Source organism: Suillus fuscotomentosus, assembly GCF_016647785.1.
Source record: "Suillus fuscotomentosus strain FC203 chromosome Unknown F5891scaffold_81, whole genome shotgun sequence".
Taxonomy (NCBI): domain Eukaryota; kingdom Fungi; phylum Basidiomycota; class Agaricomycetes; order Boletales; family Suillaceae; genus Suillus; species Suillus fuscotomentosus.
This window is the reverse complement of record NW_024539593.1, coordinates 39,198-67,114: the sequence shown is the minus strand read 5'-3', so window position 1 is coordinate 67,114 and position 27,917 is coordinate 39,198. Positions and strand designations below refer to the sequence as shown.

At 48.3% G+C, this 27,917-nt stretch overlaps 9 protein-coding genes across 9 annotated transcripts; 4 read left to right on the top strand and 5 right to left on the bottom strand.

The window, feature by feature from the left end:
- Window positions 1–7,249: 7,249 nt before the first annotated feature.
- On the top strand, window positions 7,250–8,724 carry F5891DRAFT_961739 (uncharacterized protein; the record flags this gene model as incomplete). Its single annotated transcript, XM_041375832.1, has 4 exons — window positions 7,250–7,334; window positions 7,405–7,787; window positions 7,843–8,013; window positions 8,122–8,724. 4 exons carry the CDS (start codon window positions 7,250–7,252, stop codon window positions 8,722–8,724), a joined length of 1,242 nt encoding a protein of 413 aa, XP_041219914.1.
- Window positions 8,725–10,293: 1,569 nt separating this feature from the next.
- F5891DRAFT_1062956 (uncharacterized protein) lies at window positions 10,294–11,033 on the bottom strand. The gene is made up of 4 exons (XM_041362983.1): window positions 10,778–11,033; window positions 10,662–10,721; window positions 10,537–10,607; window positions 10,294–10,485 (listed from the first exon to the last, which is right to left on the bottom strand). The coding sequence occupies exons 1-4, from the start codon at window positions 10,818–10,820 to the stop codon at window positions 10,465–10,467; spliced, it is 195 nt and encodes a 64-aa protein (XP_041219913.1). The 5' UTR covers window positions 10,821–11,033; the 3' UTR covers window positions 10,294–10,464.
- A 400-nt stretch (window positions 11,034–11,433) lies between these two features.
- F5891DRAFT_1062952 (ribosomal protein S11-domain-containing protein) lies at window positions 11,434–12,433 on the top strand. Its single transcript, XM_041362982.1, has 4 exons — window positions 11,434–11,484; window positions 11,601–11,769; window positions 11,826–12,082; window positions 12,135–12,433. Exons 1-4 carry the CDS (start codon window positions 11,482–11,484, stop codon window positions 12,159–12,161), a joined length of 456 nt encoding a protein of 151 aa, XP_041219912.1. The 5' UTR covers window positions 11,434–11,481; the 3' UTR covers window positions 12,162–12,433.
- Window positions 12,434–12,761: 328 nt separating this feature from the next.
- On the bottom strand, window positions 12,762–13,685 carry F5891DRAFT_1195317 (uncharacterized protein; the record flags this gene model as incomplete). Its single annotated transcript, XM_041368097.1, has 3 exons — window positions 12,762–13,106; window positions 13,183–13,371; window positions 13,428–13,685. 3 exons carry the CDS (start codon window positions 13,683–13,685, stop codon window positions 12,762–12,764), a joined length of 792 nt encoding a protein of 263 aa, XP_041219911.1.
- An 869-nt stretch (window positions 13,686–14,554) lies between these two features.
- Window positions 14,555–16,813, bottom strand: F5891DRAFT_1062942 (uncharacterized protein). The gene is made up of 4 exons (XM_041362981.1): window positions 16,772–16,813; window positions 16,749–16,751; window positions 15,570–16,699; window positions 14,555–15,527 (listed from the first exon to the last, which is right to left on the bottom strand). The coding sequence occupies exons 3-4, from the start codon at window positions 16,686–16,688 to the stop codon at window positions 14,565–14,567; spliced, it is 2,082 nt and encodes a 693-aa protein (XP_041219910.1). The 5' UTR covers window positions 16,689–16,699; window positions 16,749–16,751; window positions 16,772–16,813; the 3' UTR covers window positions 14,555–14,564.
- A 3,239-nt stretch (window positions 16,814–20,052) lies between these two features.
- F5891DRAFT_729786 (Lactonase, 7-bladed beta-propeller-domain-containing protein) lies at window positions 20,053–21,636 on the top strand. The gene is made up of 5 exons (XM_041372997.1): window positions 20,053–20,305; window positions 20,371–20,521; window positions 20,572–20,736; window positions 20,803–20,914; window positions 20,962–21,636. The coding sequence occupies exons 1-5, from the start codon at window positions 20,148–20,150 to the stop codon at window positions 21,456–21,458; spliced, it is 1,083 nt and encodes a 360-aa protein (XP_041219909.1). The 5' UTR covers window positions 20,053–20,147; the 3' UTR covers window positions 21,459–21,636.
- Window positions 21,637–22,053: 417 nt separating this feature from the next.
- On the bottom strand, window positions 22,054–24,123 carry F5891DRAFT_1130976 (cytochrome P450; the record flags this gene model as incomplete). The annotated part of the gene is made up of 12 exons (XM_041364597.1): window positions 22,054–22,123; window positions 22,178–22,307; window positions 22,376–22,386; window positions 22,436–22,561; window positions 22,616–22,697; window positions 22,753–22,942; window positions 22,991–23,113; window positions 23,164–23,279; window positions 23,335–23,483; window positions 23,537–23,673; window positions 23,727–23,860; window positions 23,916–24,123. The coding sequence occupies 12 exons, from the start codon at window positions 24,121–24,123 to the stop codon at window positions 22,054–22,056; spliced, it is 1,476 nt and encodes a 491-aa protein (XP_041219908.1).
- Window positions 24,124–25,013: 890 nt separating this feature from the next.
- On the top strand, window positions 25,014–27,301 carry F5891DRAFT_961726 (P-loop containing nucleoside triphosphate hydrolase protein; the record flags this gene model as incomplete). Its single annotated transcript, XM_041375831.1, has 5 exons — window positions 25,014–25,277; window positions 25,334–25,852; window positions 25,916–25,957; window positions 26,027–26,469; window positions 26,644–27,301. The coding sequence occupies 5 exons, from the start codon at window positions 25,014–25,016 to the stop codon at window positions 27,299–27,301; spliced, it is 1,926 nt and encodes a 641-aa protein (XP_041219907.1).
- A 112-nt stretch (window positions 27,302–27,413) lies between these two features.
- On the bottom strand, window positions 27,414–27,893 carry F5891DRAFT_961744 (uncharacterized protein; the record flags this gene model as incomplete). Its single annotated transcript, XM_041375834.1, has 2 exons — window positions 27,414–27,755; window positions 27,801–27,893. Coding segments are annotated over 2 exons (435 nt in total), but the record flags the coding sequence as incomplete, so codon positions are not given.
- Window positions 27,894–27,917: the final 24 nt, after the last annotated feature.

The window sequence follows — 27,917 nt, the reverse complement described above, 5'->3', positions numbered from 1 at the left end:
TTAATGTCATTTTGCCCAGGCTGTCTCACTTTTCAATGCCAATTATCATGATGAGGCGATGCGGCGAATTAAAGACCTGACTACTACTTATCAACACCGAAATAGATTTCCATGCAACGTTATTAATGTGGGTTTGATATTAAACCTTGCAAGTTTTCTCACTTTGAGACTCTCCAGTCATATTTACGTGCACAGCTTGCGATAATTGATTTGAAGAACGGGCAGTACAGCGAAGCCGCTGATCAATTCACGGCCAGTATTACTGGTTTGTTCTTACATCCGACACTTTTAGAACCTAGATTGAAGATATTCACGGTGGTGCGTCACGGCGAAGCTGTTGATGACACTTTTGATTGATCAAGCGCACTACACAGCTTTTCGGTTGGGATTTGGATTCGTTATGGGAAACTATCAGTCAAAGACGGTGTGATGCGTTCCTCCTCGCTGGTCAGGTGATCGAAGCAGTCGAATGTTTTCAATATATGATGAACATGGTTAACGAAGCTGGGAAGGGCAGCTGCATCGAATGGTCTACCAGTAAGTGTTTTAAGATAAAATAAAATGAACATTGATATTCATAGTGGTACTGATTAGCCTTCAGGCTAGACTGCACTGCGCACTGCGTCGCAAAGGCACACGAGGCTGTTACTGCGAGCAATTATGAGATGGCCGTCTCATTGTATACGGCCGCGATTGCGCTGGATCCTACGAGGACATCCCTTTTTGCGCACCGTAGTAAGGTAAATTTAGAACTAAAGCTCTATGCGGAGGCCCTTCAGGATGCGGAAAAGGTGTGGATGATATCCATTGTTATTCTAGTAGCTGTGCTAATACCACCGATGTGCAGGTCATTGAACTCGACCCGTCGTCATACCTTGGTTACGAAATGAAACATGTAGCACTCTACGAGGCCCAACATTATGGCGAAGCAATTGAGGCCTTTGAGATGATGCTCTCCAAGTTGGACTGCGGTCCCGATACTGAGAAACAAAGCAAGCTCCACATTACTCACGTGTCAATGGGAAGATCATTAACTTGTTTTCCAGAGCTGCGTTGGCAATATATCAGTCCATCTAAAGCAAAGGACGCCATTCGACAAGCCGTTCACGTTCGACTTGAAAATGCTCCACTTCGTCTACTCAACACCTCTACTGGGCGTTTATGCAACCTAGAGACGCAGACTCATACTTTCGTGGAAAGCACAGAATACAAGCAGCTTTTATATTCATTGATGATCCGTGCACCCCTCCAAACGGAGCTCATCACAGAAGCGGTCAGGAAGTACTTCAGTCGGGTCATGTTATCGCACAGGTGGGAACAGAAGGAGCCACTGCTGCACGACATCCAGGACAAGGTCGTGTACGATTTGAATCCTGTCGGAGCCATGGTCAAGTTGCAGACATTCTGCAAAACTGCTCGTGATGCGGGGTATCGCTGGGCGTGGAGCGATACCTGCTGCATCGACCAGAATAACAATGTCGAGCTTCAACGATCGGTGAACTCTATGTTTGTTTGGTATCGTCAGTCAGCTCTTACGATCGTCTATCTGTCGGACGTCCCGTCCTCAGCAAAGTCTGGCGCACTGGCAAAGAGCGCTTGGAACACACGAGGATGGACTATTCAGGAATTCTTGGCTTCCGTAGTTGTTCTCTTCTACCGAGCAGACTGGACCCTATATCTCGACGACAACTCTCCTAACCACAAGAAGTCCGCCACTATCATGCAGGAGCTGCAGATTTCAACAGGCATAGATGCATCGTCCCTTGTCACCTTCCGTTCGGGCATGAGAGGCGCGCGCGAGAAACTCCAATGGGCATCAAGCCGTGTGACTACATTGCAGGAAGACATCGCATATTCATTGTTTGGCATCTTCGGCATCCACCTACCCATCATCTACGGCGAAACGAAACAAAATGCGCTCGGGCGGCTCATACAGGAGATCGTCGCCCAGTCGGGCGACATTACCGCCCTGGACTGGATCGGGAAATCATCCCGGTTCAATAGCTGTCTCCCAGCCGACATTACCTCGTATAAAGCCCCGCCATGCATATTGACATCTTTACCGGAAGATGAGATGCAAATGTCCGTCTCCAGGCTGCAAGATGTTGTCCCTGTGGAGTCAGCTACGAAACTCTATACCCTCCTTGACAACCTCAGCGCTCCTCGTTTTGCGAACTCCAGACTGCAACTGCCTTGCATCGCATTCCCTGTCACAGATGTCAGAAGGAGGGATCAGGGGAAATATTTCACTTATTTTGTAAAGGCAGACGGGCTTCAAGACCTTGTGATCACCACAGAGGATAAACTGACTCAATTCTCGCGCACAAGGCCCATTCCGCAGTCATTCCTGCTCGTCCGCCCGTGGAATCGTTATGACCCCGGGCTACTTGACTTTGAGGATGATATGTCCATCAAAACAATGTCTATGCCCTGGTCAATGTCAGATCGTTCACTGAGCGGTTCTCCTGACAAATATGAAGAAAGTGTTGATTCAGAGTTGCCCTTACGAGCGGTACGATTGACGGTTCGTCTCGGGCAGGCTTTTGGCGCATTTTTGCTAGCGCAGCAGCGTGGTGGGGAGTACAGGAGAATCGCTTCGGATCACAATATCATGGCACGGGTCAAGGACATAACTGCTGTTGATGACATGAACATCAGAACGCTAGAGATATTGTAGCTAGTGCATGGATTTTGAAGTCTGGACAATGACAACTATGATCGTATGAGACACCGAGGCGTTGTTTGGTGTTTGTTTGTCCCTGATGCTCCCAATACCGTGACTTGTTTGTACCCTTGTCGCTCCCACCCGGGGCCCACAGCGGTCATTCATCGATTGACCATCCTTGCAAATGCTCATGTCAACTTTCGCAATTAGCTCTGATGCGAGTTCGAGGACTAAAGGCCGCAAGATCACTCAGGCTCTGACGTCAGTGGGAAGAATTCTGTTGACAATATTAGCACATATACGCACAGATACCCTTCCCTGCAAGCTGGGTTAACCGATCAGTACCCTCATGACTGGCAGAGGACGTCATTCTAGGAGCCGGCATGTTTGCAAATAGTTTGCTGACTGCTCCAGGGTCTCATACGGCAGAGCCGGGGCTGGCCGCTGTTTCTGCCTTTTTGGATTTTTTCTAAGCAGGGAGAGCAGCCCTCATACAGCCCTTCGGTGCTCTTTTACTAGCGCAGCACCGTGGAGTGGAGTACAAGAGGATCACACTGATATCGTACGAGTCGGAGATATGAATCGTGTTCATGGCACGATGAACGCTAGGACATCACATTGTAATCGCATGCATTTTGAAGATATCGAATCTAACACGTTTTCATTCATACCCAGCATGGGTTGATATATGTGCCATACTGCGTGCTAACTTACAACAGGAAAGAAAACCATCATGACTGTGTCATTGAATCGTTGCTGAGGGCAACACCAAGAAGACGTTGTCTACCCCCATCGCCCCAGTCACTTATCATTGTCAGTGGGTTTACTCAGCTTCTATCCGTAATAACTCATCTCTCCAGGAAGGTCATGCTCGTTCACCTTTAGAAATCCGCAGCAAGTGTGTGCATCGATGGCTGCAAGATCCTTTGCACCTTCTGACGTCAGGTTGTCGACAATAGCACGTATGCTACCGAGCTCTTGGCATCTGAGGCCGAGTTACCTCATGGAGCACAGTGTCATCGAAGTATTTTTACTAGCATTCCTCAACATCCAATATTCTATTGCGCCGGTCATGGATACTCAATATGTGCCTGAGGACCAGGAAGGGCGCAGCTCATCGGTTGCAAGTTCTCAAGTTGAGCCGGAATGTATTTGACATGTCGGGTCAACACTACTCCGGTTGAAATTATCTGGAAAACGCCAGTGTCGGGATCTAGCGACAATGGGACGACCAGCAAGATTATGGATTTCGGCCGCCGTCATCGTTTTTCGCTTCAGGTAACAGAGGTGGACGCCCTCGAATATTTGCCAGGCGGAAATGCTACTTCTCATGCGACACAACGCAATACCAATACCTGATCCAGAATTAGAAAGCCAGGTCAATGGTAAAGAAGGGGGAGCAACTCAAATCCCAATAGAGCGCCATTCCCCAACAGATAACACCAAAAATCGGGGAACCATGTAATTGTAACTAAAAGGCATCGACTCCGTCATGTGAACAGTAAGTTCATTTCCGCTATTAATCCGTCACCTCGAATTAAAGTTTGCGGTCCAACAAATCGTAGATATCATTTGTCGGTCAGAACGACTTCCTTTCTCAGAGAGCCCCGTTGACTATACCGTACATTGTGAGACTAGAACTATTTTCTGTTGCCACACAATTTTACCGCCTTTCCAAAAATAAAAAACAAAGAAGTTGAATTTCCTCTAGATATTCATCATGTCGTTAGCAAAAGCCGCCCACCTTCAAGCCGAAACAAAGTTCACCGCCGAAAATGAAGCGTTACACACACTTCTTGCCCCTGGTCGGTCGAGACTGCTAGGCACGCTGGAAGACTTTTCGAATATCCTCTTCGCGAAGCTCGCAATGCAGCGGTCCGGTGCGTGGCCCGTGCCGTCATGTTCCTTCCACGGATCCAAGCGGTACTTGCGTGGAACGACAAGGAGCACACCAAGAGATGGGATACAAAACTAATAATGGCCAGAGGTCGACGTCATGCGCGTATCAGGAATGATGCGTGTTTATTCCCTGATTTTAGTCACGTCCGTGCCGCAGCCATATGTTGGATAAGATAAGTCCCACTTGCCGCGTTTTCTGGACGTATTTCGCGAGAATGATTGGGGACGGGAGATTACTGGAGACGGCAGTACTAGCCGCGCAGGTCCTTCATGATGCGTTTCTTTTTCCAATTGGGTGCTTCCCAGGTTCTCTCACTCCTAAACTCCGTAGCTGCACTTGATGTTGGAGGCGCGGAGGCGAAGTTCATTTGGGGTAGTCAGTCACGGTGGGTGAAGTACTGCCGTTGCTTTCCGAGGGCACAATAACAGGTGTTGTAGGGAAGTTGGTCGTTGGGTGAACCCCTGAGGAAAAGGTTGCACGCGTGCGCGAACAACTTCAGATAGAACGCATCATGGATGCCACGAGCTTGCGATGAGGCTTTCAGGGATCTTTCCACCCAATCACCTATCTATTCGTTCTCCACGTATAATATTCTGGAAGCACATATATTCATGTACAGTGGCATCGGCCTATACATAGCATTCTATAGAGCTAGTTATATGATGGATCGCTATCCTTGTGATTGAGATCATGCCCCGGAGATGAAGCATGGGTGGGGTAAGATATTAAGTTTCATGATGTGGTAAGTACCTTAGTAGTGCACGATGGTGCTGCCCTACCTTGTTGTGAGATCAGGCCGCACCTAGACCTGGGGATGAACAACATAAAGTTAGCTTCAGCATGTAAATCTGCGATAGACGCTCGCTAGGGGGGCTAAACAATGCCCCCGTATGGTGTTGGCGAAAGAGGTCACCCTCGGTATAAAACGTGCGACCCGCCGATAAGTCGCTAGATCTCCTTAATTGACGATGGGAAGAGTGGTGACCCGTTCTACTCATGGCATCACGTTCAGTTAACTTCGAAGAAAGTATGAATTAGGAGAAGGACTCCAATACCTTGATCGGGAGGTATCAGGAGACGCGTTAGTCGAAGGGCAGAGCAAACTCCGTAACGTGCGATCCCGTGTGCGTTTGTGATTAGTGGACGCCAGCTTACTATAGCTATGATCGGGCTGCGCCGATGGCAGTTTGTCGAGGGAATGAGTCGATACCGCAGCCGCTGGATCCGCCAGGCACTGCGGGAAGACTGCAGAGCATTGCAAGCGCTCCGGACGATCTGTGCGCGGGTACGCAGTTCCTTACAGATCCTCCGAATCGATATCGGATCAGTGTGCCTGGGACCGAGTGAGAGCTGTGCAACGACGAGATCTCGTGTTTCAGCCTCGTTATATCTTCTTGACAACGCCGGATCGCGGAAGACGGGACCTTGACCAACGGAATGGCACACCTTGCATTCGCATCCCGCCACAAGCTCCACGATGAGATTGTGATAACTTTAAAAAACGCATCAGAGAATGACAGCATGGCCTAGGGCGTGTTCGAAGAAGAGCCTGCTATCCACTATCCGAATCCGATAATCGATGGTCGGCAAGAAAGGAAACATATCGCAAGTCGAACGTGTGCGTGTGTGCAGAGGATTATTGTCGTGTAATAATCAGTCGATTTTTGGCTTTTCGATACTTTATTTCGAAATTTGGGACAAACCTGTAGGTCCGGCGTGTCAAGCATGTACCGATAGACATCTTCCGACTTCCGATAACGGTGGATAGTCTCGTGAACAGCTCGTGAGATGGCCTGATGTGGGCAACTTTGCTTTGCTGCCATTTGGTAGTTTGGTCATTGTCTTGCTCCGTCCGAGGCCAGGAAGGATGCCATCTACGGCCGCTATGACTCGGATGGTTGATTGTCATGGAAGAGCACAGCGAAGTGCGCCACCTGATCAGGCGAAACTACCCATGGATACATCAGTGGAGTCATATGTGGACCTGGATTGTGGGTATTTACGCTGCTGCGTAACACAGGCGGGAATAAGCATCAGTCATACACCGTTGATGAGCGGGTGAATCCCGCCGGGCGGGAACACGTGTTTCGCACACCAGATATGTTATATGACCTGAAATGGGTAAAAGTGTGAGATATAAAGGGTTCCGACTGATATTTTTGCCAATAGCTAGGCGGCATTGGCACAAAAAGGCTGTGAGTTCCTTCGGCAAGTTTCGTACGATAGCATTGGCTGTTCTTCTAGTCGAGTCATGCTTTGAAAGCCACCAGGACAAAGGGCGAAATACCCTAAGCCCTAACCCTAAATTAGAACTTGTCCATTGCATAATGGAAGCACAATTATTATTCATCCAAAATTTGTGATTTGTGATCCTGAAAGAAATACCTAGAACATGAGGAGGCTCTCTAGAAAATGTCATGGAACCTGCAGATGCAGCTTGTAGATGAAATTAACATATTATGAAGACGGCGTGTTTAGTGATTATGGCTAGATGGCAGAAGAAAATATGATTTGTTTGGCTATCAAGCCATGCGTGCAGTGCATTGTTTGGCTACTTTTGGTGACTTGCCGTCATTCTGAGATTTTTCACTTCATGCTATTTATCCACCACCAGGTCAAGCGATACCCCTTGTCAAAAGCTTTCTAACTAGCAAACCTGGCAAGGGTTTTATCGTCTTGACCTCATGCTCACGCTTAGTCCTGGTTCAGTCTGCGATGTGTGCGCAGAAGAGTACGGTCCGCACTGTGTTCCTCACTCAATTCCTTGCGGTGAGCTCTCAATCTTTTGATGATGTGGGAATTTTTTTTAACTCGAGTCATAAATCTTTCTATCCCGCAGGTCATGTCCTCTGCTCTAGTTGCTGCCATAAAATCGTAGAAAAGACATTGCCTCGTCTTCAGCCCGTCTGTCCGTTCTGTCGGGATCATTTCACTAGCGAGGATGTGCGTTTGATCCGCATCGACTTCTCAGCGAGTGGATGGGCCACTCGGCGGCGGGGTGGCCTCACTGAGGCTCTTGACATTGCTGACCGCTCCGCGCCACGACGGGAAGATCGTTTTCCCTTCGTTGAGCCGGGCTCCTCGCGTACCCGCGCAGAAGCTCGTAGGCTGGAGGATAAAGTAGCCAAAGTAGCTGCTAAAAAATGCTCAGTGGAAGAGGTTTCGACTCTACACAACGAGCTACAAGACTGGTTGACTCATGACGAGAAATCTAACGACCAGGTAAATTTTTTCATCACTATTCAATGTTTGTCGTCCGGCTAACTTTTGCGTGCAGTTGAACTCTTCTTTATCCTTGAGTGCTGCGCTGCTCAGGGCGATTTTGATGAATCATTTCGCTCATTCGGAAGCCACCAAATTGGCAAAGGGAGTCGAGGCTACCCTAAAAGGGAAGCTAGACGACGCAGAATCATCTGTCACCAAGCTAGAAGCCGATCTAAAGCAGTACGTAAATTTTTGATATATACGTTTTTGCTTGGCTGACTATTCTTCTAGACAAGTACGTTATGGTTTGAAGGATGTTTTACGCCGCTGACCTTGTCTTCTTTTGTTATAGCAAGCCCTTCACAACCAAAAAGTACAAGAATGCCAGGCTCTTCGAGCAGAGCTTAGCCGTTTCACTCTTAAGTCCGCATCATCTCAAGCCACAACGTCACCTGTCCGTCCCAGCACCGCCGCTCCAACTGGATTAAGCGAGCGGCGCCAATCGGTTTCCTCATCCGCGGCATCTACGTACAACGTACCAGCAATGCCATCGATGCTTTCGCGCTTCGCGGCTACTCATTCTCGAAGTACGTCCGCATCTGTGTCAGGAGGGTCAAGACCAACGACCCCCGCACGGATGACGACACCATCGATTAGGTCTGAGACCCCAACGCAAGCGTCGATGCTGTCAGCGTCTCGTTTACGTGCTACGTCCCCAATCCCCCCTTCCAGACCGCGGACTATCTCCGTTTCCGCGTCGTCGCCCCAAAAAATAACTCGTTCGCACTCTGATGAGCAGGAGAGGGAACGAGAACGGATTCACGAACGTTGGATGCCGTCGCCGAATGTGGCATACAGCCCGCCGACTGGCAAAACTATCAACTATCCACCCTATTTTGGTTCGTCTGCAGCTCCAGGCCGTGCCCGCTCCTCGTTCTCAACAAACGCTGCTTAAAAATTCTCGTTTTCCTTTTTTTTTTCCTTTTTGGATTTGTTTTTGCTTGGTTTCAGTCTAGCGGTCCCAGGACTACTACTCTACTTGTCTCATATTGCTATCTGTCGCCTAGTTCTCGTATCCATCTGACTTGACTCTTTTCCATTTCTCTCGCATCTTTGTCATCTGCATCTCATCATTGGCGCTGCTCCTTATACTAATGCTTTATTTCTCTGTATCGTATCCATTTCGCTTTCTTGACAGCATTTGGCTTTGGCAGGATTTCTGAGCCATACCCGTTTTCGTTCGTGTTACTTATTTCCTTTGAACATTTCAACCCTTAATTAAGGAGCGCGTTTTTATGTGCGTTTGATTGCACAGCATACACTCTTCGTAGCATTGCGTCGTTCCGCTTTCATTGTCATTAGCGTTCGTTGCTCTCGTCCCGCTTCCATTTGATCTGCTCCTCGTCGATTCCCCCTTGCTTCCAGAACTTGACCGTTGAACCTATATTCTTTCTCCTCCGTATCCCACTTCCCCCTGCCATTCCCAGCCGTCGTGCTCTCAGATATACCGTCTCGCTATCAGTTAGTTGTTTCTTACGATAAGTTTGCGAATTTTAGTTTTCGCAGACTCCCTTATGGGATTTGATGATTCTCAGTACTTACACAGTAGTAGTACATGATCTTTGTGACGCTTTACCTAGTATTTTTGAATGACAATTGTAGCGTTCTCATTCGCACTGCGGTCGTTGATTTGATATTGTTTGATCGAAATGTGAAACTCAAAACGCTTCAACACTCCGCGGATAAGTCTGAATTGTTTTAAACATTGCGGCAGTGTGCACGTAAAGTGCAAAGCTCCACAAGTCCATGGTTATAATCACATGCACTGACTCGAGTTGCGGACGCCGCGTATCTCGTGCTACCACAGCTTTACTTTACTCCGTGAGCTAAACGTCGCGTCAACGCTTATCATCCTGCGAATTCGGAACAGTACGTTGACGACTTCCAACGCGCGGATATTTGTTTTCGAACGATATTCGAGTCCCTGAAGTGGCTGCAGCGTGTAAAACACGCTGCCTTCCGAAAGAGGTACAGCGCCGATGCAACGAGGCTACGAGGGCTTGCGCATCATCGGCCTAACTGCGCATGGGCCACAAACCCAGCTGAATCTCTCGTCGGATATTACGCGAGAGATTTTTTCGATGGTTAAGCGTGAACTCAAAACGGAGCTCTTGCAACGTTGTAAACGCATGCGGGGTAGCTGAGTTACGGTCTGGCGTTATCGTGTTCTGTTCTCCGCCGCGTATCGTATGTGGTTTGTGACGTGAGCCCTGAAACGCGATTTGTGGATGGTGCGGATGATAGGGGACCTTGAAGGAGGTTTGACGTAAATTCTGATTAGTGTCTTGGTTCCTTTGGCTTTTCCTTTTGAAAGACTGGTCGATCGTCGATCGGTTTGATTGTAGTTGGGCCCACGGTGTGATGAGCATAGGAGGTGTTGGCTCCTTCGAGGGACGTGCTCAGGCGAAGCGTTCTTGGCCCTAATACGAGGAAACGACTATCTTCTTTCGATAGGCTGACCAATGTCGCAAGTCCGCTTCTATCTTTGATACGAATCTGATAGGGTAGGCTGTGCTCGATTAGGACATCAAGTCGCCGTGCTCGTCGTATCGCAATCATTATCTCGTCCAGCATATCATTCCATAGGTTATTGATACATAGACTACATATTCACTCGAGTAAAAAAGGTTCAAAGCTAAGGGTGACTAGCAGGGACCTGGCACGACGGATTAAAGGCAGCACACAAAACAAATCGAACGATACTTACGCTGCTCAAGCCCAACGCAGATGCAATCTTGCTGTATTCCGCGCTCGTGGGGGTCACGGTGCCCGCGCAAACTGTGTATTATCAGTCAACACATCCGATCGAGGAACGGCAGTGTCTTGACGTACTCTGGGATATGCGGCCTTGGTCGCTCTGAGTTGCGATAGCGAGCTGCTGTGCGTTCATGCCTGATCGAGGGTCATGATGTTCTATAGTGATCGAATATGTACAAGGACATGCGCACCCTTTTTGGCGAGAGCGCTGGAGAAGGCATTGCATACGGGCATGGTGAATGAGTAGAGGATGATGATTAGATGCAAGTTGGAGGATAAGAGTCCCTGACCCGTTTGATCAGTTTATATATGTCACAGTGACAGCTTGACAGGTCAACTGATCATCATCATGGACCGTAAATAGGACACCGTATCAGGGATACTTGGCTGTCCCTGCCGAGAAGAGTATCTGATAAGGCTTCTGAGGAACTTCCACTCACAATTGAGAGAAACAGCGGACGTGATACTAATAGGGCATATTTCATGATATCATTCTGCTACCCGCAAGGTCCGACAACACGTAAAATTAACGCAGCCTATCGATCCCCATCTTTCTATTAACACGCAGACAGCCTCGCGTGCGAGTCGTAATAGGAGCGCCCACATTGAGATCATACTACATACTACGCATTGATGGATACTACTGGCCATCGACTTCCATCTTCTCATCTTCCAAACTTCGCTGTGAATTTGAGGAAGTTTCATAGTCGTGTGGGTCATTTCAATTTTCAGGTGAAGGCATGAAGGACAACTACACGATCCTTGTTGCGTGCAAATTAATTTGAATTTCGCGTATTTGTTCATATTTGCTCAGTTCCAAATAGCCCGCTAAACCTTGCTTCAGATTCCTCGACTCCAAGGCCCGTATCGCTGAATATACCTCAAGCCCATCAAAATGGTGCGTATATCATTCCGTACACCGTCCTGTGATGTTTTATGCCATCAATTCGAGCACCATTTCGCAATTTTGGCCTGTCATTCAGATGGATTGCAAGCTGACTTTTGGATGCACAGGCCCCGAAAAAAACCAAGGTCGCCAAAGAAGATAACACCGTCTCGCTCGGTCCTCAGGTCGCTGAAGGAGAGCTCGTCTTCGGTGTCGCACACATCTACGCCTCTTTCAACGACACATTCGTCCATGTCACCGATCTTTCCGGCAAGGAGACCATCTCCCGTGTCACTGGTACGCGCCACTCGCTATCTCGTATAGATCTTTAGCTACATGATGATCGTGAATAGGTGGCATGAAAGTGAAGGCTGATCGCGACGAGTCGTCCCCGTACGCCGCTATGTTGGCTGCTCAAGACGTTGCCACGCGCTGCCGCGAGGTCGGCATCACTGCCCTCCACATCAAGCTCCGTGCAACCGGTGGTACGGGCACCAAGACCCCCGGCCCCGGTGCACAGAGCGCCCTCCGTGCTCTTGCTCGCGCAGGCATGCGCATCGGGCGTATCGAGGACGTCACCCCTGTCCCTACCGACTCCACCAGGCGCAAGGTACGCACTCTCACCCGTTCCGAGGGAACGTCGTCATTAATCTTTCCAACAGGGTGGTCGTCGTGGTCGTCGTCTGTGATCTCCATCTTCATGTTATTCCTACGAGATTTCCGAAGAGCCAAAAATTGCTATGCATGTAATCGGAGTTACAAATGATATGTCGCCGTTCGACGCGCATCAGGTTTTTTTGCCTGCCCCGCGGTCGTTCACCTGTTTGTGTTCTCTAGTAATGTGCTGTCAACGTCTTTTGTGCTTCGTATCGACGCGTGAGCGCTGAGCGTGAAAATCATGTGAAAGTTGACTAGGTTTTTGAGCTTCCGCTTTATGTAATGGTTTTTCTGCCTGTTCTTACCATCAACATTTTGTGACAATGCTGTACCTCCTCAGCCTGAAGTTATCGAACGCGAAGCAACGGAACTCATGATTGTGTATAGATTTCTGCGGACTGGATTATGTCTGGGTTCTGTTCCGAGGTCTGCCACGTCACCGTCAGGAGGTACCACGGGAGGGACCGGTGACCACGTACGTTCCCAAATTCCCGTTCATCCATGTAGCAAACTTATCATCCAGTGCTGCGACTCGTGTCGACAAGCTCTCCCTAATCAGTTCCCTTTTTACAACTTGAATCGTTCTAACGACCGGTGTCGCAGCGGCAGCGATCGCATTGTCGTAGAGCACGCTACTGAGCGGGGTCATCTCTTTTCAAAAACCATATATCCGGCGCTCTGCTCACTTCCTCCTCGTTCATTGTAACCCCGATAGCTCTTGAACGCCATTCCCGCGAACCGTAACAGCATTCCCGCGAACCGTAACAGCTCGCAAGCAGACTTGTTTTGCCACGCCTCCGTCGCTCTCGCAGCTGGCGAGGTTTTCTGTGTATCCCCGAATGAACGTCGTACACAGAGCCCCGAATCGTGCAAGTGAAGGACGATGCGGCGCGGGCTGTGGTGGAGTACGCTAGAGTCATGAATTTGTCCGGGAAGGACTCAGGTAAGGAGTTGGTCATTTTTCCTGCAGCGATAGTCTATACAGACAAGTCAAAGCATCAGAGCAGAGTAAGTTTCAAAGCAGTGAGCTGTAGGTCTGTGTCAGGTACTTACCTCGGCTACCGTTGAGTGGGACATTTGAGCAGGACATGCAGGCAAACCAATGGTGGTGGATGAATGCGCAGCAAGACTGGATCTGGAGAGCGCTGAGAGTATGCGTTTTTTGGTCAAAGAGATGACTGTCGCGATTGATTCGCAGCTCGAGCACTTGACTGCGAATGCTCCTGACTGGTGCGTGTCCTTCTATCACGAAAACACTTTGTGCGGCTTGTGCAGCGAGCATGGTGTTTTGGAAGAACCAGGATCGCATCTCGCTTCACAGATTTGTCGATATCTCTCAAAGGTGAGTTTGATGTATCTTGTACCTCTTGGCCCCAAGGGGTTCCGACGATTGTATCCCATTGTTGCCAAGAAGCGATGAAATGCAAACACGGAAGGCCATTTTGAATAGGTACATTACGCTCCCGCACTTCGCCGGCACTTCTCATCCAACACTGAAAGTTCTCTTCCCATTCGTCAATCCAAATGAAGACTCCTATGAGCCCTCCTCTAGCCATCTCGTATCCACACTAGTACGGTGACACTCCTGTTTCAACTGTGCGCCACCATGTTCCATCCTCATGCCCTTCTCTTCTTCTTAGCATCTGTGGCTCACGTTCCAGGGAGGGTATATTACTAGCTTGTTCACTTCACGGATGCTGACGATACCGAACGAGGAAGAGACCAAGACTCGGTCTAGCATTCACCTTATCCTATGGCCAGCTCACACGAGCATGCGTGAAGCTCGCCGTGAAGTTCACCGATCTAGTCCTTTCCGAATTCGCAAGGGAGCTGTTGCTGTTTTCATCAACAAGATTTCACGATTATTGGCACTGCGCGACTGCCTCGCTGGAAGACAAGGGGTCGTTGAAGAGAGTGCTCGATACTCTCGCCATGACAATTAACGTTGGGTTGACTCGTTTTCTTTGTAAGTGGCACAATGCCCTCGTGTATCGCAAGTGATCAAGGCATGTGATCATTTATGATGCTCATTTTGCGAATAGCGAACTATAGGCAGTAGGTGATCTGGGTCGAGACCGCAGCCATGAATCTAACATCCATATAGATGGAAGCGTTTTCTGACTGCCTTTGGGGCCCCCTTGCTTCCTCCCTATTTTGATCTACCAGATGATCAACTTCTAGCGTATTCAACTCTGCCACTTCCAGTAGAGAATCCGTATATCAAGCAACACGCCGCTGAAGATCCTCCCTACCGTACACTTACAGAGTCATCGGATGGATGGACGCCAGTGTGAAGCTCAACAAGCTGATGTTCGTGTATTCTGATACGTGGATACGTGAGCGTCTCGTACATTTCTTGATTGTCTAATGTATTTACCTTGAAGAGGCTTGGTCGCTCAAAGTTCTGAAAGCATGTTATTGAGAACAAATCAATCTCATCCAAGCGCGACCCAGCCACACAACTCCATCTTCTGACTGATCTCCGTGGGCATCCGCAACACCATCTCCTTATGCAGTTCATTGGCCCTACAGCTCTCTGAACAAAGCACGAACCTCCCAAGCCCTCCCTCCCGTCCTGCGAAGATGCATACCGTCGGCGGTCGCTCAGCACGGAAATAGTACATGGTTGACGAATATGTGTCGATGAGCGTGAACATATGTCCCGGCCCACTCTTCGCTTGTTCCTTCGCATCCTCATATTGCTCGTCTGAGCCTATCCGTCTCGAGAACTGTTCCGGTTTTGAGAACAGCGAACCACTCGGAGTGAAATACATCCTTGGGAAGTGTGCAATGGTACCCCCGTATAAGTGACTTTCTACCGTTTCTCTATCAACCACTCCTTTAACCCCGATCAACCACGGTTGTTTGTTGATTATACGCCCAGATTTGCTATAGAGAAACAGTCGAGGGGAAAAAAACAGGAGGAGGAGTCCGATGCCAATGAGTACGAAGCCTGCGACTCTGCTGGTATTCGGTATAACCCCTAAACCAATGACAATGAACGGCCAGGAGAAATACGGTATGGAACCGACAATCTTCCTCCTCAACGAAAATGTAGTCGCAAATGGGACCTCCGGGAAGTCCTTCCATCTGATGGCTGCCGCCCGACAACCATCCAAAACGAGAGCTCCGTTCTCTGTTACACCAGCGACTTGGATCTCCGGAAGAATATCCCAGAGATTTGCGTCGTATATATCATTGTCAGCGTACCAGCACGCCCCTGGGGTGGTGGTTGAGGGAAACATGGACACCATGCGATCAGCGATACGGTCGATATCGTTGGCCATTGACAACCTCGCGAGTGCGCGTAACTCGTCCTCATCGTGGTTTGGCTGAATACGGTGCTCAAAAAAGCCCATGAGCGCATAAACGTGCTCCGCTTTGTGTGGCTTATACCCCTCGCCGGTGGCAGACCTCTCACCTACCATGTCTGACTTTGGTGGGGGAGGAGGAGGGCCAGAACGTGTTGGAAAACCTGCCATAGCGCGCCTCCATATAGCTTTTTTCAAGAGTGTTAAGCGCTCTAGCCTCTCAAGCGGATCCTTCCCATCAGCATATGCATTGACAATTGCTTGTTCATCTTCGGAGTTCGTATAGGCCAGGTTAGCCAGCTGAAACAGCGACAATGACTCAACCTCTTCCCGATCCCGGAACTTGTAACAAAGCCGAGAGCTCAGGAGGGCTTCTGGAAAAGTCCATACCCGTCCGCCCCAGCCCCTCCAGCACTCGTCCTCTCCAGAGTCAGCTCTCCCGAGCATGATCAAAGTCGTCTCCGCTCTACGGTAGACGTCTGACATGCAGTAAACATCTAGATTCTCCTCTGATGGAGTCTCTCCTAGACACTCCAAGTCGAGCCAGTAGGCATCGAATTGCTGTCCGAGCACCGCCGCACGAACCTCGTCTGTAAACTGTGCCTTTCCTTCCTTCTCACCCAAGCCTCGAGAGTAGACGTCGGTGGCGCGGTAAGAGATGGCGATGTATTTAGTGTGGATGATGATATCGCGATCTACGCATCGAACCCACTCACTCTGGTTTGGGCTGCGGATCATGAGAATTCGAGGGTAACAGGCATGCGTACGAGTATTCATATCAGCTTCCTCTTTAATGCGCGATGAATGCTCCATGCGAGAACGAGCTGCCCATAGCTGACCCTGAAACTGGCGAAGATACGGTTTGTAGTATCCTGCGTTATACGGCGAATCAGTATCATCTTCAGAATCATCACTGGCGTTGAGATAAAGTGCCACGAGAAACCAGATGATTGGCCACAATAGCTTCAGTGCAAACCACACTGATTTTCCGATCCATTCGAAAATAATCCATCCTTTGAAGGGGGAATGGGTTAGCAGCCATATGGCGAGCTTGCTGGTATCGTTGGCGTGATCCTTGAGGGGGACTTCGAATTTGCCAGAGGGTGTGACAGCTTGCACGATGAGCCTTCGGCAGATGCCAGTGGTAGGGCTGATGTATCTCTGCTCTTGACCGTGCGTTGTCAATATTCCTATATCATTGGAGCAAGTGATGTCTGAGTCATGATTTGTGAGTGGGATCCAGTGCATCGTAACGGTTCCTGTAAAAACGTCGGTGTAATGATGGGTGCGAAGACTACAGGACCTTCGAGCTGTGAACTAGACTCACAGTGAGGAGAGTATCACAAGCAGGGTGTTACTTCTCACAGCGATGCCTTTATATATTTCAGGTACTGTAACTCTGTGGATGTGTAGGTCGCGCATGACATATACCGCCATGGCAGTTGCAGAGTTAGAAATCTCGTCTAATCGAACCTTAAGATCCAGAATGAGATACCGCCCAGCGGCGTCTTCTTGAAATGCCTATAATGATGTCGGAGTCACATAGCTCTGAGAGACCTAGTTCAAACATTCTTGACGCAATTTTCATTTACCAATAGCATCAGTGGGGTTGATGTGTTAGCTGCATGTTTCCGTGATGTACAGCGAGGTGACAGGGATAGATTGGTTGCAGCAGAGGACAATGAGAATATCTGGACATGAGTAAACACGAGCAGGAAGGTGGCACACCAGCGAAAAAATAGTTGTCAATTTTGTGGCATTTCTTTTTTGATATCTATGACATACCTACACCAAGAGTGTTGTTAGCCGTCCTGCCATTGCCCTAACAGAATTTGGAAAAACCTGGCTGTTGCAAAAGGTCTAAGGCAGAATTTGACAGAATTTGATTAACAACCGATCCCCTGTGACGCGTCACGGTTGTACCATCTACTTCAGGAATATTCGATGGGCGCAATCTTATGCCTCGATATCAAATAGGCGCGGCTGTTCTTCTCGTCTCGTTGTAGATGCACAAAGATCAGTTTGGAATAACAAGATCCTGTTGCCTACCGATGGTGACTAGCCTATCACTGTCAGAGTTTGACCTCGTCGAAAAATTGTTGTTGAACATTGTATCCCTGTTTGGTAGTCTCAGTCAAACAGCATTGAGTGAGGGTCTCAGCCCTACTGACTCAGGGTGCTGGGCCCAGACCGGGCGGAGCCTAGTGGAACATGCACATAAGTTGCATCCGCAGTATCAAATATTTCATCCTCACAAAGTATGACAGCGTCAATCAGTGCATCAGCACTTCAGCGGTGATGCGAACTTCTAGAAATGAAACATAGCCTACTCCGAAATAATGTCCAACAAATGGTGCGCGAAGAATGCACCGGATCTGTATCATGTGGCCAAATTAAATTTTTCATTCCATTTCTGGAACATTCAGCGCTCAGCGATGATGCGCCCACTGACATAGCCTCGCTGCAGCACCTTGGCATAGACGAACAATGCAGGCGGACTGATAAAGTGATAGCGAATGTTTTATTTGGAGTTGGAGTTACGCTAGGCAATAGGCTATGTGCTGTCTTGTTGGCGAGTTATATCCTGACTGGTGAACATAGGCTCGTGATCACTGATTTGCTACCAAACCATGGGATTCTTTCGCAGGGAGGAGATAGTCATCTGAATCTGATCTTCGGACAAAGATGGAAGGGTACGTGAGGAGTGGTGTAAGAAGTAATATAGGCCGGAAGACAGCTGTTGAACTCGGAAGGTTGTCTGACCCAGTCGAGGACGGTGATGTCTCCCGATCGAGCCACGATCTCCTGCAAGAGTCGCCCGAGAGCGTTCTGCATCTTCTCGCCATAAATGACAGGTAGGTGGACACCGAAGATACCAAGCAATGAGTACGCGACGTCTTCTTGCAATGTGGTGACGCGAGATGACGCCCGCTGAAGTCTCTGTCGAGCGTCGCTCATCCCAGGACAAAAGGAGATCAGAGCCCGTGCATTTATTCCTGTGGCATCCTCTAACTCCTGCATGATTACAGGACTCTTTGTGGTTGGGAAAGCGATCGTCCAGATATAATGACCAATCCTTTTGATAGAAGATAACAACTTTCGAAGCGACGAATTCTTGAAAGGTCCATCCTCGCTTGTTCCAACATTCCTCGCCAGTGCACCGGGTTGGGATGAAGGAGGGACATCGCAGAGGTAGGCGATGGTAAGCGCTGAATGACGATACTAGACGAACATAGAGTTGGCCGATTCTTGAAGCTCGCTGTTGCTCTTCTTGTCGATGCAGCATGTGTCCATCCAAGCCCAGCGATATCCAGCATCACGAGCGACATTGCAGAACGACTGCAGTTTCGCGATCCCAGCAAGTCCCTTCAACCCACGCACATCTTTATCTTGAATGTCCTCCCACCTGTGTGATAACAGGACGCAACAGAAGTGCGTTGCCACTACATCTTTGACGCGCTCTGCTCGGAGATTCGAATCCGTCGTTGGAAATGAGACAAGCTCGTTGTACTCTGGACTCGTTTTGGAGGCGTTCATTCGTGCCACTCTATCGCACAAAAGACCCGTGGAGGTATTCAGTAGACGTAACGGGGCATTCCAGTTCAATCCGAACAACTCTTTTGCTTCCGATGGAGAGACATACTGCTGACGCAGATCTACAGAACCAGATAGATATTTCGAGATCATACAGAAGTTTCCCATGGCTTACCTCATATCTGAGCTTCGGGAGAATCGTCCAACTTGGACAACATGATTTTGAAGGCCTCAATAGCTTCGTCGTAACGGTGCGCGCCACGCAACGCTGTATGCGTCAACTTGTATCCAATGTGAGACGAAGGATTGAGTTAGATGACCTATGCATCACCGAAGTCAACACGGGCTATGAAAACATAGATGCCATCGCACCTTTCGCGCATCGAGAAGTGCTTCTGTCCATAGCATTTTTGCCAACCTTGCCTTGCTGCACTTTACAAAGATGACATCGAATGCAAAAGTCAAGTCGATCACTGCCGAGCAGAGGGCAATCGCCCTGTCATAATCGCTTGCAGCGAGGGCAGTATCTCCATTGGTAAGACAGAGCGCGCTGTAGCCTTCCGTGAAAGCTGAGTGAAATGTGGGTAATACCGTAAGGATTGTAGTTTGGGTGATATTATGAACTCCAGACTTACCATTGGACCACTCAAGGTGTTCAGCCTTGGTATTTTCGTCACTCGAAATCATGATATACTGGTATGATCTCATGGCATCTAGAAGTTTACGTGCGCGAAGGAGTGCATCACAACGTTTACAGTATGGTGTGCACTGTGCAGTGAGCCACAACAATTAACGTGTAACTTTGGAAATAATCACGTGATCGCATAAGTTTCAACATCACCCAAGTTGTGCAATATTAGTACAAAGGTGAAATCATCCATGCCAATCGACCTTGTCTCGCAAAGCAATGATCGATGTATCCTAAGCTTGTCCGACGGCAAGCCACGTATACGCCAATTTCTGCTTCACCGAAGCAAGTCATGCGCTACCTGCATTCGCAACGTGACTAGTGCATCTGCAAGAGCGTATGCCAGCTCACCCTTCACGACGCGATTCTCTCGGTGACGAAATTTGATGAGGCAGATACAAAAGCCTGATCGTGAGGGCCGGAGTCCGGTGTCCGGTAATTGCTGAGGTTCTGGCTAGTTTTCGTTTTGCTTCTTGCCAACACCCATGGTGAATTTTACTATCCTCGCAGGAGGATACACCTCCTTCATCGCCTCGTATATGTTCAATAGCGAGACGAACACTTTGACATATCTGAACCAGTACATCACTGGCGGCAATCCAACTTGGATAATCTCGCACCCTACGAACAAGAGTGTTCTTTAGTACGTGTCCTCCTCTTGTGTTAGTATATACGCGTGTTCACTGATGTATTTGATTGATCGCGCAGTGCAGTCAATGAGAATCAGCCTACAGGCGCACTACAATCATTCATGGTCGGGCCTGAAGGAGCACTCACCCTCGTCGAAACTGCATACTCTGGAGGAAGTGGCCCGCCGTATTGTAGCGGTCTCTCCACGGGTCAGGTAGCCATAGTCAACGTACGCCACAATTTTTTCTTTTTCTTAAGTCGATGCTGAATTTACAACAGTATGGCTCCGGAACTGCGCGTGTGATCCCCACAACAGATCCGCTGCATTTCTCCGCCGATGATAGCACCATTGTGACATTCCCTGTCCCAACCGCCGGAACGCAGGGCGTGTCCGAACCACACATGGTATACCAATATGGCGAGGAGCTCTTGATCCCTGACAAGGTATTTTTTGGGACCTTTCATCTATGATTTGTGGCCTTTTTACTCACCGCGAGTGGCTGTTTCAAGGGCAACGACAAAATCTGGCGTCTCGGCCAGAACGGGTCACCAGGTGACTTCTCAGTACACGGTCAAATCGCGCAGCCGATCGGTAGCGGCCCACGGCACATCCAGATCTACGGTAAGCCCATCTTCTTTCACATTCTCTCTCACTAAGCCAGCATACAGAGAACCAGCTCTACACAATCCATGAGCTCGCAAGTACCTTAACACTCCAAGACTTCCCGGCATACCCCAACTTCTCCACTCCCCTAATCTCCAACGTTTCCACTGTCCCAAATTATCAGCCCGCAGGCTCCAGCTTCGCAGCTGCCGAAATCCTTATCCCACTTCCAACAACCGAGTTCCCCACCCCTTACATCTATACCTCGAACCGCAACACTGGTGTACAGGACTCACGTGGGGATACGATCGCCATTTTCGAGAAGGTGAATGGCCAGTTGGTCCTAAGGAATCAGGTATACACGGGCCTGAACCAGATTCGCGGCATGATGCATGGGCAGCAAGCCGGCGAGGGAGGTGATGCATATATTGTAGCGGCCGGATTTGCGGGTACTGCAGGCGTCAAGGTGTACAAACGAACGGAGGGAGGAGCGAATTTGGAGGAGGTTGCAGTGAATACAGAGCTTCCAACGCGGACGAGCTTCGTATGGTTGAAACAATAGAGGATAAGATACACTCAGCATTAATGCAGACAGTCTGCTGTCTAATCGAGGCGCGATGCAAACACAAGTAACAATGACCTGAATGTGGAGAGAAAAGACTCTTCGTGAGTACTAACACATAAACTGATACTAGATGATACCTTAGAGAAGAGACGAGCACGACGTTAGTTTAGCGCTTGTATGTTATAAATGGAAAGCCAGACAGCCGTTCATAGGCACTGAATTTTGGTGCTATATATTGAGTTCAACGCCCTCTGGCAATTCAGACAATCATTCATCGCAAATATTTTGTGTCTTGCCACGTGAGGTGTTATGCCAGATTAGTGTTGTGCAACTCCATTCCTACTCACAAATCATCAGCTTGAGTGCACTGTAAGAGCGACACCTCTGGCACCGATGCCAACAAACTGAAAATACAAATTGAAATAGAAATTGGTCGTACGTATCGTGTAGGTCTGCAGTCTCAAAGGCTGGAACATCGAAGTCCTTGGCAAGTAACCGGTTGTGCGTGGCCATGACTGGATGCTACATGCGAAGTCGTCAGATTGTCTCAAGAATGCTTTGATGAACAAGGTGGGAGGACGCACGGAATTCATCATTGCTCAATGAGCCCAAGGGCAGTTGTGGAGCGAGGCTTGATAGAACACTTAAAGGGTTTGAGGTGGCTGGGAGCGTGTTTATTCAGACCAGCGCCGGACGTCATAAGAGATGCGACATACCTGGTTGAACCTGGTAATTGATCGATATCGGGTGTAACCTCAACACCATGCTCGACAACCTTTGAAATGTCAAACACTGCCAGTGACATTGCAGTAGTTATCCAGATAGAGGCATCAGCGAGGTGGAGGCCTGCCAATGTCCAATGAAAAGTTAGTGGTTCAGAGATTCGTTTGTCAATTGACATGAGTTGGGCACACCTGGGCAAATACTGAGGAGCAGCAAGTTAGTATTCCGCTCAAAACCCACTGTATGCTTACCGTCTAACGAATCCGAAGCAGGCTGTGCGAGGTTCCATCTCAGGTTCTTTTCCGTCCTTAGCCAAGAAGCGTTCAGGGTTGAATTGCGAGGGGTTAGCATATGTTCGTGGATCGTTGAGCATGAACCTGTCGCAATTAAGAATATTGCAGTCTGTTCATCATTCGAAGGGGAGTACTAACCAAATGTTAGGTATCACTAAGGACCCTTTTGGAATATAGTACCCGTCATGGATATCATCTTCGGTCACACAGTGAGGGAGACCTGTCATTGAGATACCCGTAATCAAATAGTGGTGTCATAAACGAGGTTTGAATACCTGTAGGACTGACAACGTGCCAGCGGAGGACTTCTTTTACCAGGGCATCAGTATAGGGGAGGGAGTCGCGGTCAGCGAAGGTGGGAAGACGGTCAGGACCGACAACCACATCTATTTCAGCCTGAGCTTTCTTCTGCACATCAGGGGAAAGCGTCATAGCTAGAAAAAGCGAGTATATTGCAGAAACAGTCTGAGGAAATAGGTTTGGTAATCTCAGAAGATATAGGGAGGGACAAACCGTGTCAGTACCACCGGCGTATAGGGAAAGCGCAGACCATTTCACGGCGTAGTCCTCTTCTGCAGAAACACCACTGCCTTCTAAGAGATTCGAGGTAAAAGATACAGGGGCGATGCCAGCAACCTGTAAAATTTGAACCTTGATGCATATTCGCAAGACTGCAAACTGGTCACCATCTGGTCCTTGACGAATTGGTGGGGTGCAGAAGCCATCTCTTTGAGGGCCGCACGCCATTCACATGCTATGCGCTTGAAACCAGCACCAGGAAACCACGCGGGGACCTTTGCCACTAAAACCTCCAGGCCATCGAAAGCCAATGCAAACGTCAGGATAATATAGCTCACGGAATGGTATAATATCAACTATAAAGGCACCGGGAGCCAAAGCCTGCGAAGCATTGGTTAGAACGCGGTTGGCGAGGTCAACGAAGGGATCATCTTTCTCTTTCACTTCATAACCATGAGATATGCGCAGAATGACAGCGCCAACGGTGCTATAGTAAAAATTCAAGATCATGACAATATTACGAGGATAGATAATACATACTATCGGATATGCTCCTGCAGTCGATCAGGTTTCACAAGCACACACTTCAGGAATCGACGAGTCTCGACCTCCTCAATTTCGTTGTATACGTTCACTGCGGCGCGACTGCCGATGACGCGATGTAAGTTTTTGCGTTGCTGGCGAAAACGGTCGCCATAAGGAAGTAAAGCCAAGAGTCATTCCAGCCCACAAGTTCGCCAGCCATAGGAAGAACAGGACGGTCAGAATACAAAGTGCTTTTACTGTCCATCATATCCATTGCAGTCTTAACAGAGTTCAGCACAATGATGTGCCGACCCAGAACCTCGATATGCGTGATATCACCTGCAGAAAGGACTTTTGAGAATGGATGATTTTTGGAAAAATGGGAGGCACTCACCATACTTCTTACCCCACTCAGTAAATGTGATCCGGGGCTTGATGCGAGGCATATCCAAAAAATTGCTAATGAGAGGCCACTCCCTGGGACCAGGTGGATATGGTGCAGGATTCTTCTTGATGACCGTCTGCTTTATCAAATAGACTCCCACTGTGACACCGGCGAGGCATAGCAGGTCCAGCCAAGTAACGTTGGTGATTGTCAACATGGTCTACTACTAGCAGAAAATGAGCAACTCGAGAACGGGGATGTAGAGCGAACGATCAGATAAGAGCACATCGTGTTTATAGCTGTTTGCAAAAATGATGCATGAGTACTTGAGTCACTGTTAACGGCATTCACATCGGGGTGAACAATATTTAAAAGAGGCTTATATGTTGTACAAAATGTGAAAACACTATTTGATATTTAAACTAACATGAAGATGGGTGCACGACTTCAAATTTTGGTGGTGTTTTGTGTGTCATCCAAAATATCAAATATTCACAACCATATTCACACAGACAATATGTCAACAAATATAAGAAATATAATCAGATTTTCCATATCCGCTTCAATTTAAAGTTGGATCCTTACATAAAACTTTGGAGAAAACTTGAAGTTTTGCCACAGCTTGACATTTAAATTGAGTTTTAATGTCATGTCATCTGTAAAACTTCAAGTTTTCTCCAAAGTTTTACATGGAAATTGAACTTTAAGTTGAAGCAGACATGAAAAATCTCAGACTCCAAACCATCGGCAGGTGTGAGAGAGTCTTCATACTGTTACCTTAGCCGAAAACCAAATATGTACAACATAATTTCAAACACCGCAACTTTGAGACTCTACACACCAAGCCGACTGGCAAAACTTGTAGTGGCGCGAGGTTTGGATGTATTTGTCCCACCGAAAAAGCCTTCCGAGCGCGCTGACATATCCCAAAAGAAATGGGAGCAATCGAATATTATTGTCAAAAATCTTTAGCGTGACGTGCCTTTAGTGACATGATGGATAATCCCTTTCTGAGACTTAACATCTTCTAAGTCACGTATCTTGATGTCATCGCCAGCTGCCCGGTTCGAAGTACCGAGCTTTGCAGAAATGAAACGCATTGCAGAAATGAAACTGGGTCTTACTCCTTGTACTTGGCAACTCCAGTCCGCTCACAACCAGCTTGAGAACAAAGATGTCTTCACCATCTCACCCACCGGCTCAGGAAAGACTCTTACCTTCTGGATTCCCCTGTTATTCAACAATGGTGGAATAACCATTATTATTACCCCGCTTAATATCCTCAGCGAGAAGAACCGAGATGAAGCAAATGCTTATGGGTTTCCCGCCCTTGATATATGTGCAGAGACAGCAACAGACGAGGCGTTTAAAGTGAGTCGTTATTCAGTGACATGAATACTACACGAGTCTGAGCATATATTCATCAGGACATAGAGAAATTGAAGTATCGAGTTCTTGTTGTTAGCCCGGAACGTGTACTTCAAGACGCTCGATTCAAAAAACTTTGGAAGTGTCGAACGTTTACAGATAATCTCTTCAGTATCGCGTTTGACGAGGGTCATTGTATTAGCGAATGGGGCAAAGACTTTCGACCGCTGTATAGTGAGCTGGGGAATCTTCGATGGTACCTTCCAGCTCACGTTCGATTTCATGCCGTGTCTGCGACCATGCCGCCGCACATCCTCCTAGACGTCCAATCGAAACTTCGCATTCGGTCATACAACCTTGCTAAAGTTGTCCGGTCAAACGACCGTGCAAATATTCATTTCATGGTCCAGGAGATGAAGTACCCACGAAACACGTACTACGACCTTGGCCGAATCTTGCCACTCAAGGAGGGCACACCGCCCGAGAAGTTCATGCTGTTCGTAAATGCTCGAGATCAAGCAGAAGCAGTTTGCAATAGCTTATGCAAAGACTTGCCTGCGCATCTTCGCCATAACATCGTATGGTTCCATTCGGGCATGTCAATGCAGTTCCGGCTGGACGCAATGGAAAAGCTGTCAAAGGGTGAGATTTGGGGGATCTGCTGTACTGATGCAGCGGGAATGGTGAGTAACTCACAGTCATATCGAGAGTCCCTCACGTATATATTGATGTTGTTATTGCTGTTATTGCAGGGCCTTGATCTTCGAGACGTCAGATTGGTCATTCAATGGGGATATATAGACTCACTTTGCATTTTGATGCAACGCCTAGGACGCGCTGCGCGAGACCACGCCTTAACGGCACTTGCAGTGTACTTCGTGGAGCCGCTGTACTTTGATACATACAGTGGCAAGCGCAAACGGCCTGAACTTGATGAGGGACAGCATCGCACGAAGAAGAAGAAGGTCACGAACGTGGACGCTGAGAGCACAGTGGTGCGCGACGAGGAGAACAGTCAATGTAGGACTGATGGTGGTACCCTCAATGGGGGGGACAATGACGGGCGAACGGACGGCGTCAGCATGGTGGTAGATCAGCGCAACAGACACACCATTCCAGAGGTTGCTGGCACTTCTACTCCTATGAGGATCCTTCCGGTAAACGCTGATAGTGATGTTATCGAACGAGCTGCTATGTATGCATTTATCAATGCTCACCTTCGAGGATTCTGCCGTCGCCGAGTTACAAATGAATATTTCAATAATCCAAACCTAATAGGTAAGAATTTTGAGGCTGGATAGAGTTGATTTAGCTGACATTGAGGTTATCGAGAACAAGGGAATACATGCTGTGAGAGATGCGCTGCAAGGGTGTCACACATTTGCTGTGACGTGTGTAACAAGATGGAATTACATTCACGGCTCTTCCCTCTGCAACAAATCACGTCAACACGCGCCAAACCAAAGTACAAGATCAAGCCATACAAAATGACCGACACCGAACGCCGGCTTCAGCAGGAGCTCATCAAATGGAGGGACTCGAAGATAATCGAGGAGGATCTCGATGCTGATGACTTTTTTGGTCCCCAGATGATCATGTCGAACAAGATCCTGAACCGTATTGTCGACCTCGCGCACTATCACAAAATCTTATCAACAACTTCTCTCTTCGAGCAGACATCATGGTGCTACTCCTCTGAATATGGGCAAAGCGTCCTTGATATCATTCTTACTTGCATCCCTTTGCCCATTGTCCAACCTCCCGCACCACCTGCTGTGATCATTCCACCTCCACTTGGCTTATCGTCGTCAACAAACCAACAACCGACCGCCAGCACCTCCGCCACAAATGGCGTCATGTTGCCATCGAAACGTTCACGAAAGTGTCGTGCTTGTGGTAGCACTGATCATATAGGTACGCACTGCTCACTATGTCCACTGTCTTATCATACTCATTGTTCTTCGCAGCGTCCAACAAACTTTGTCCAAGATATATTTCCAAGCCCCGCAAGTCAAGATCTAATATAGAAAATGCACCGGCCATGGTGGCACCTGCTCCAGGCGCTTCTGAGCAAGGTTTCCATCCAGTGCAAGGACAACAACAGTTTGTTGGTCCGCAGAACAATCGAGTCGGTTAAGGTTAGTCAATAAAGTCATCTCCGTCGACATCGAAAACGCCCGTCTCTTCCTCGCTAACTATCTTCTGCTCTTGCATCAGCACCATCCCTTCGTTGATCTGATCGGGAATCGACCACAGGGCCTTCCGACCCTCCTTCTTTATATGTGCGTAGTTCTCCTTTATTTTCGTTGACAACTTACGGATTGTATTCATCATTTCAGGTTGTGCATGACGAATTGTTTGATGCTGAAGGTGGAATCCGTTTTTGATGACGACGTGACAGTTACGGTAGACCTCGATCAGAGGGGATTCTTTAATAATATGTTCTAATGTACCATTCGGACCTCCGCCTCTGTATATGACCTGATGCCATATTAACATTCCAACCCTAAGCAGCTAGGAACTAACCTTGGTGTACAGATTGTTCCTCTCGACAACCCAATCTACAGCGCGAAACGCTAGCGCATGCCCGGAGGGGTTGCAAAGTAAGTTCATTCGAATGATATCACTGACATATTTTCAGAT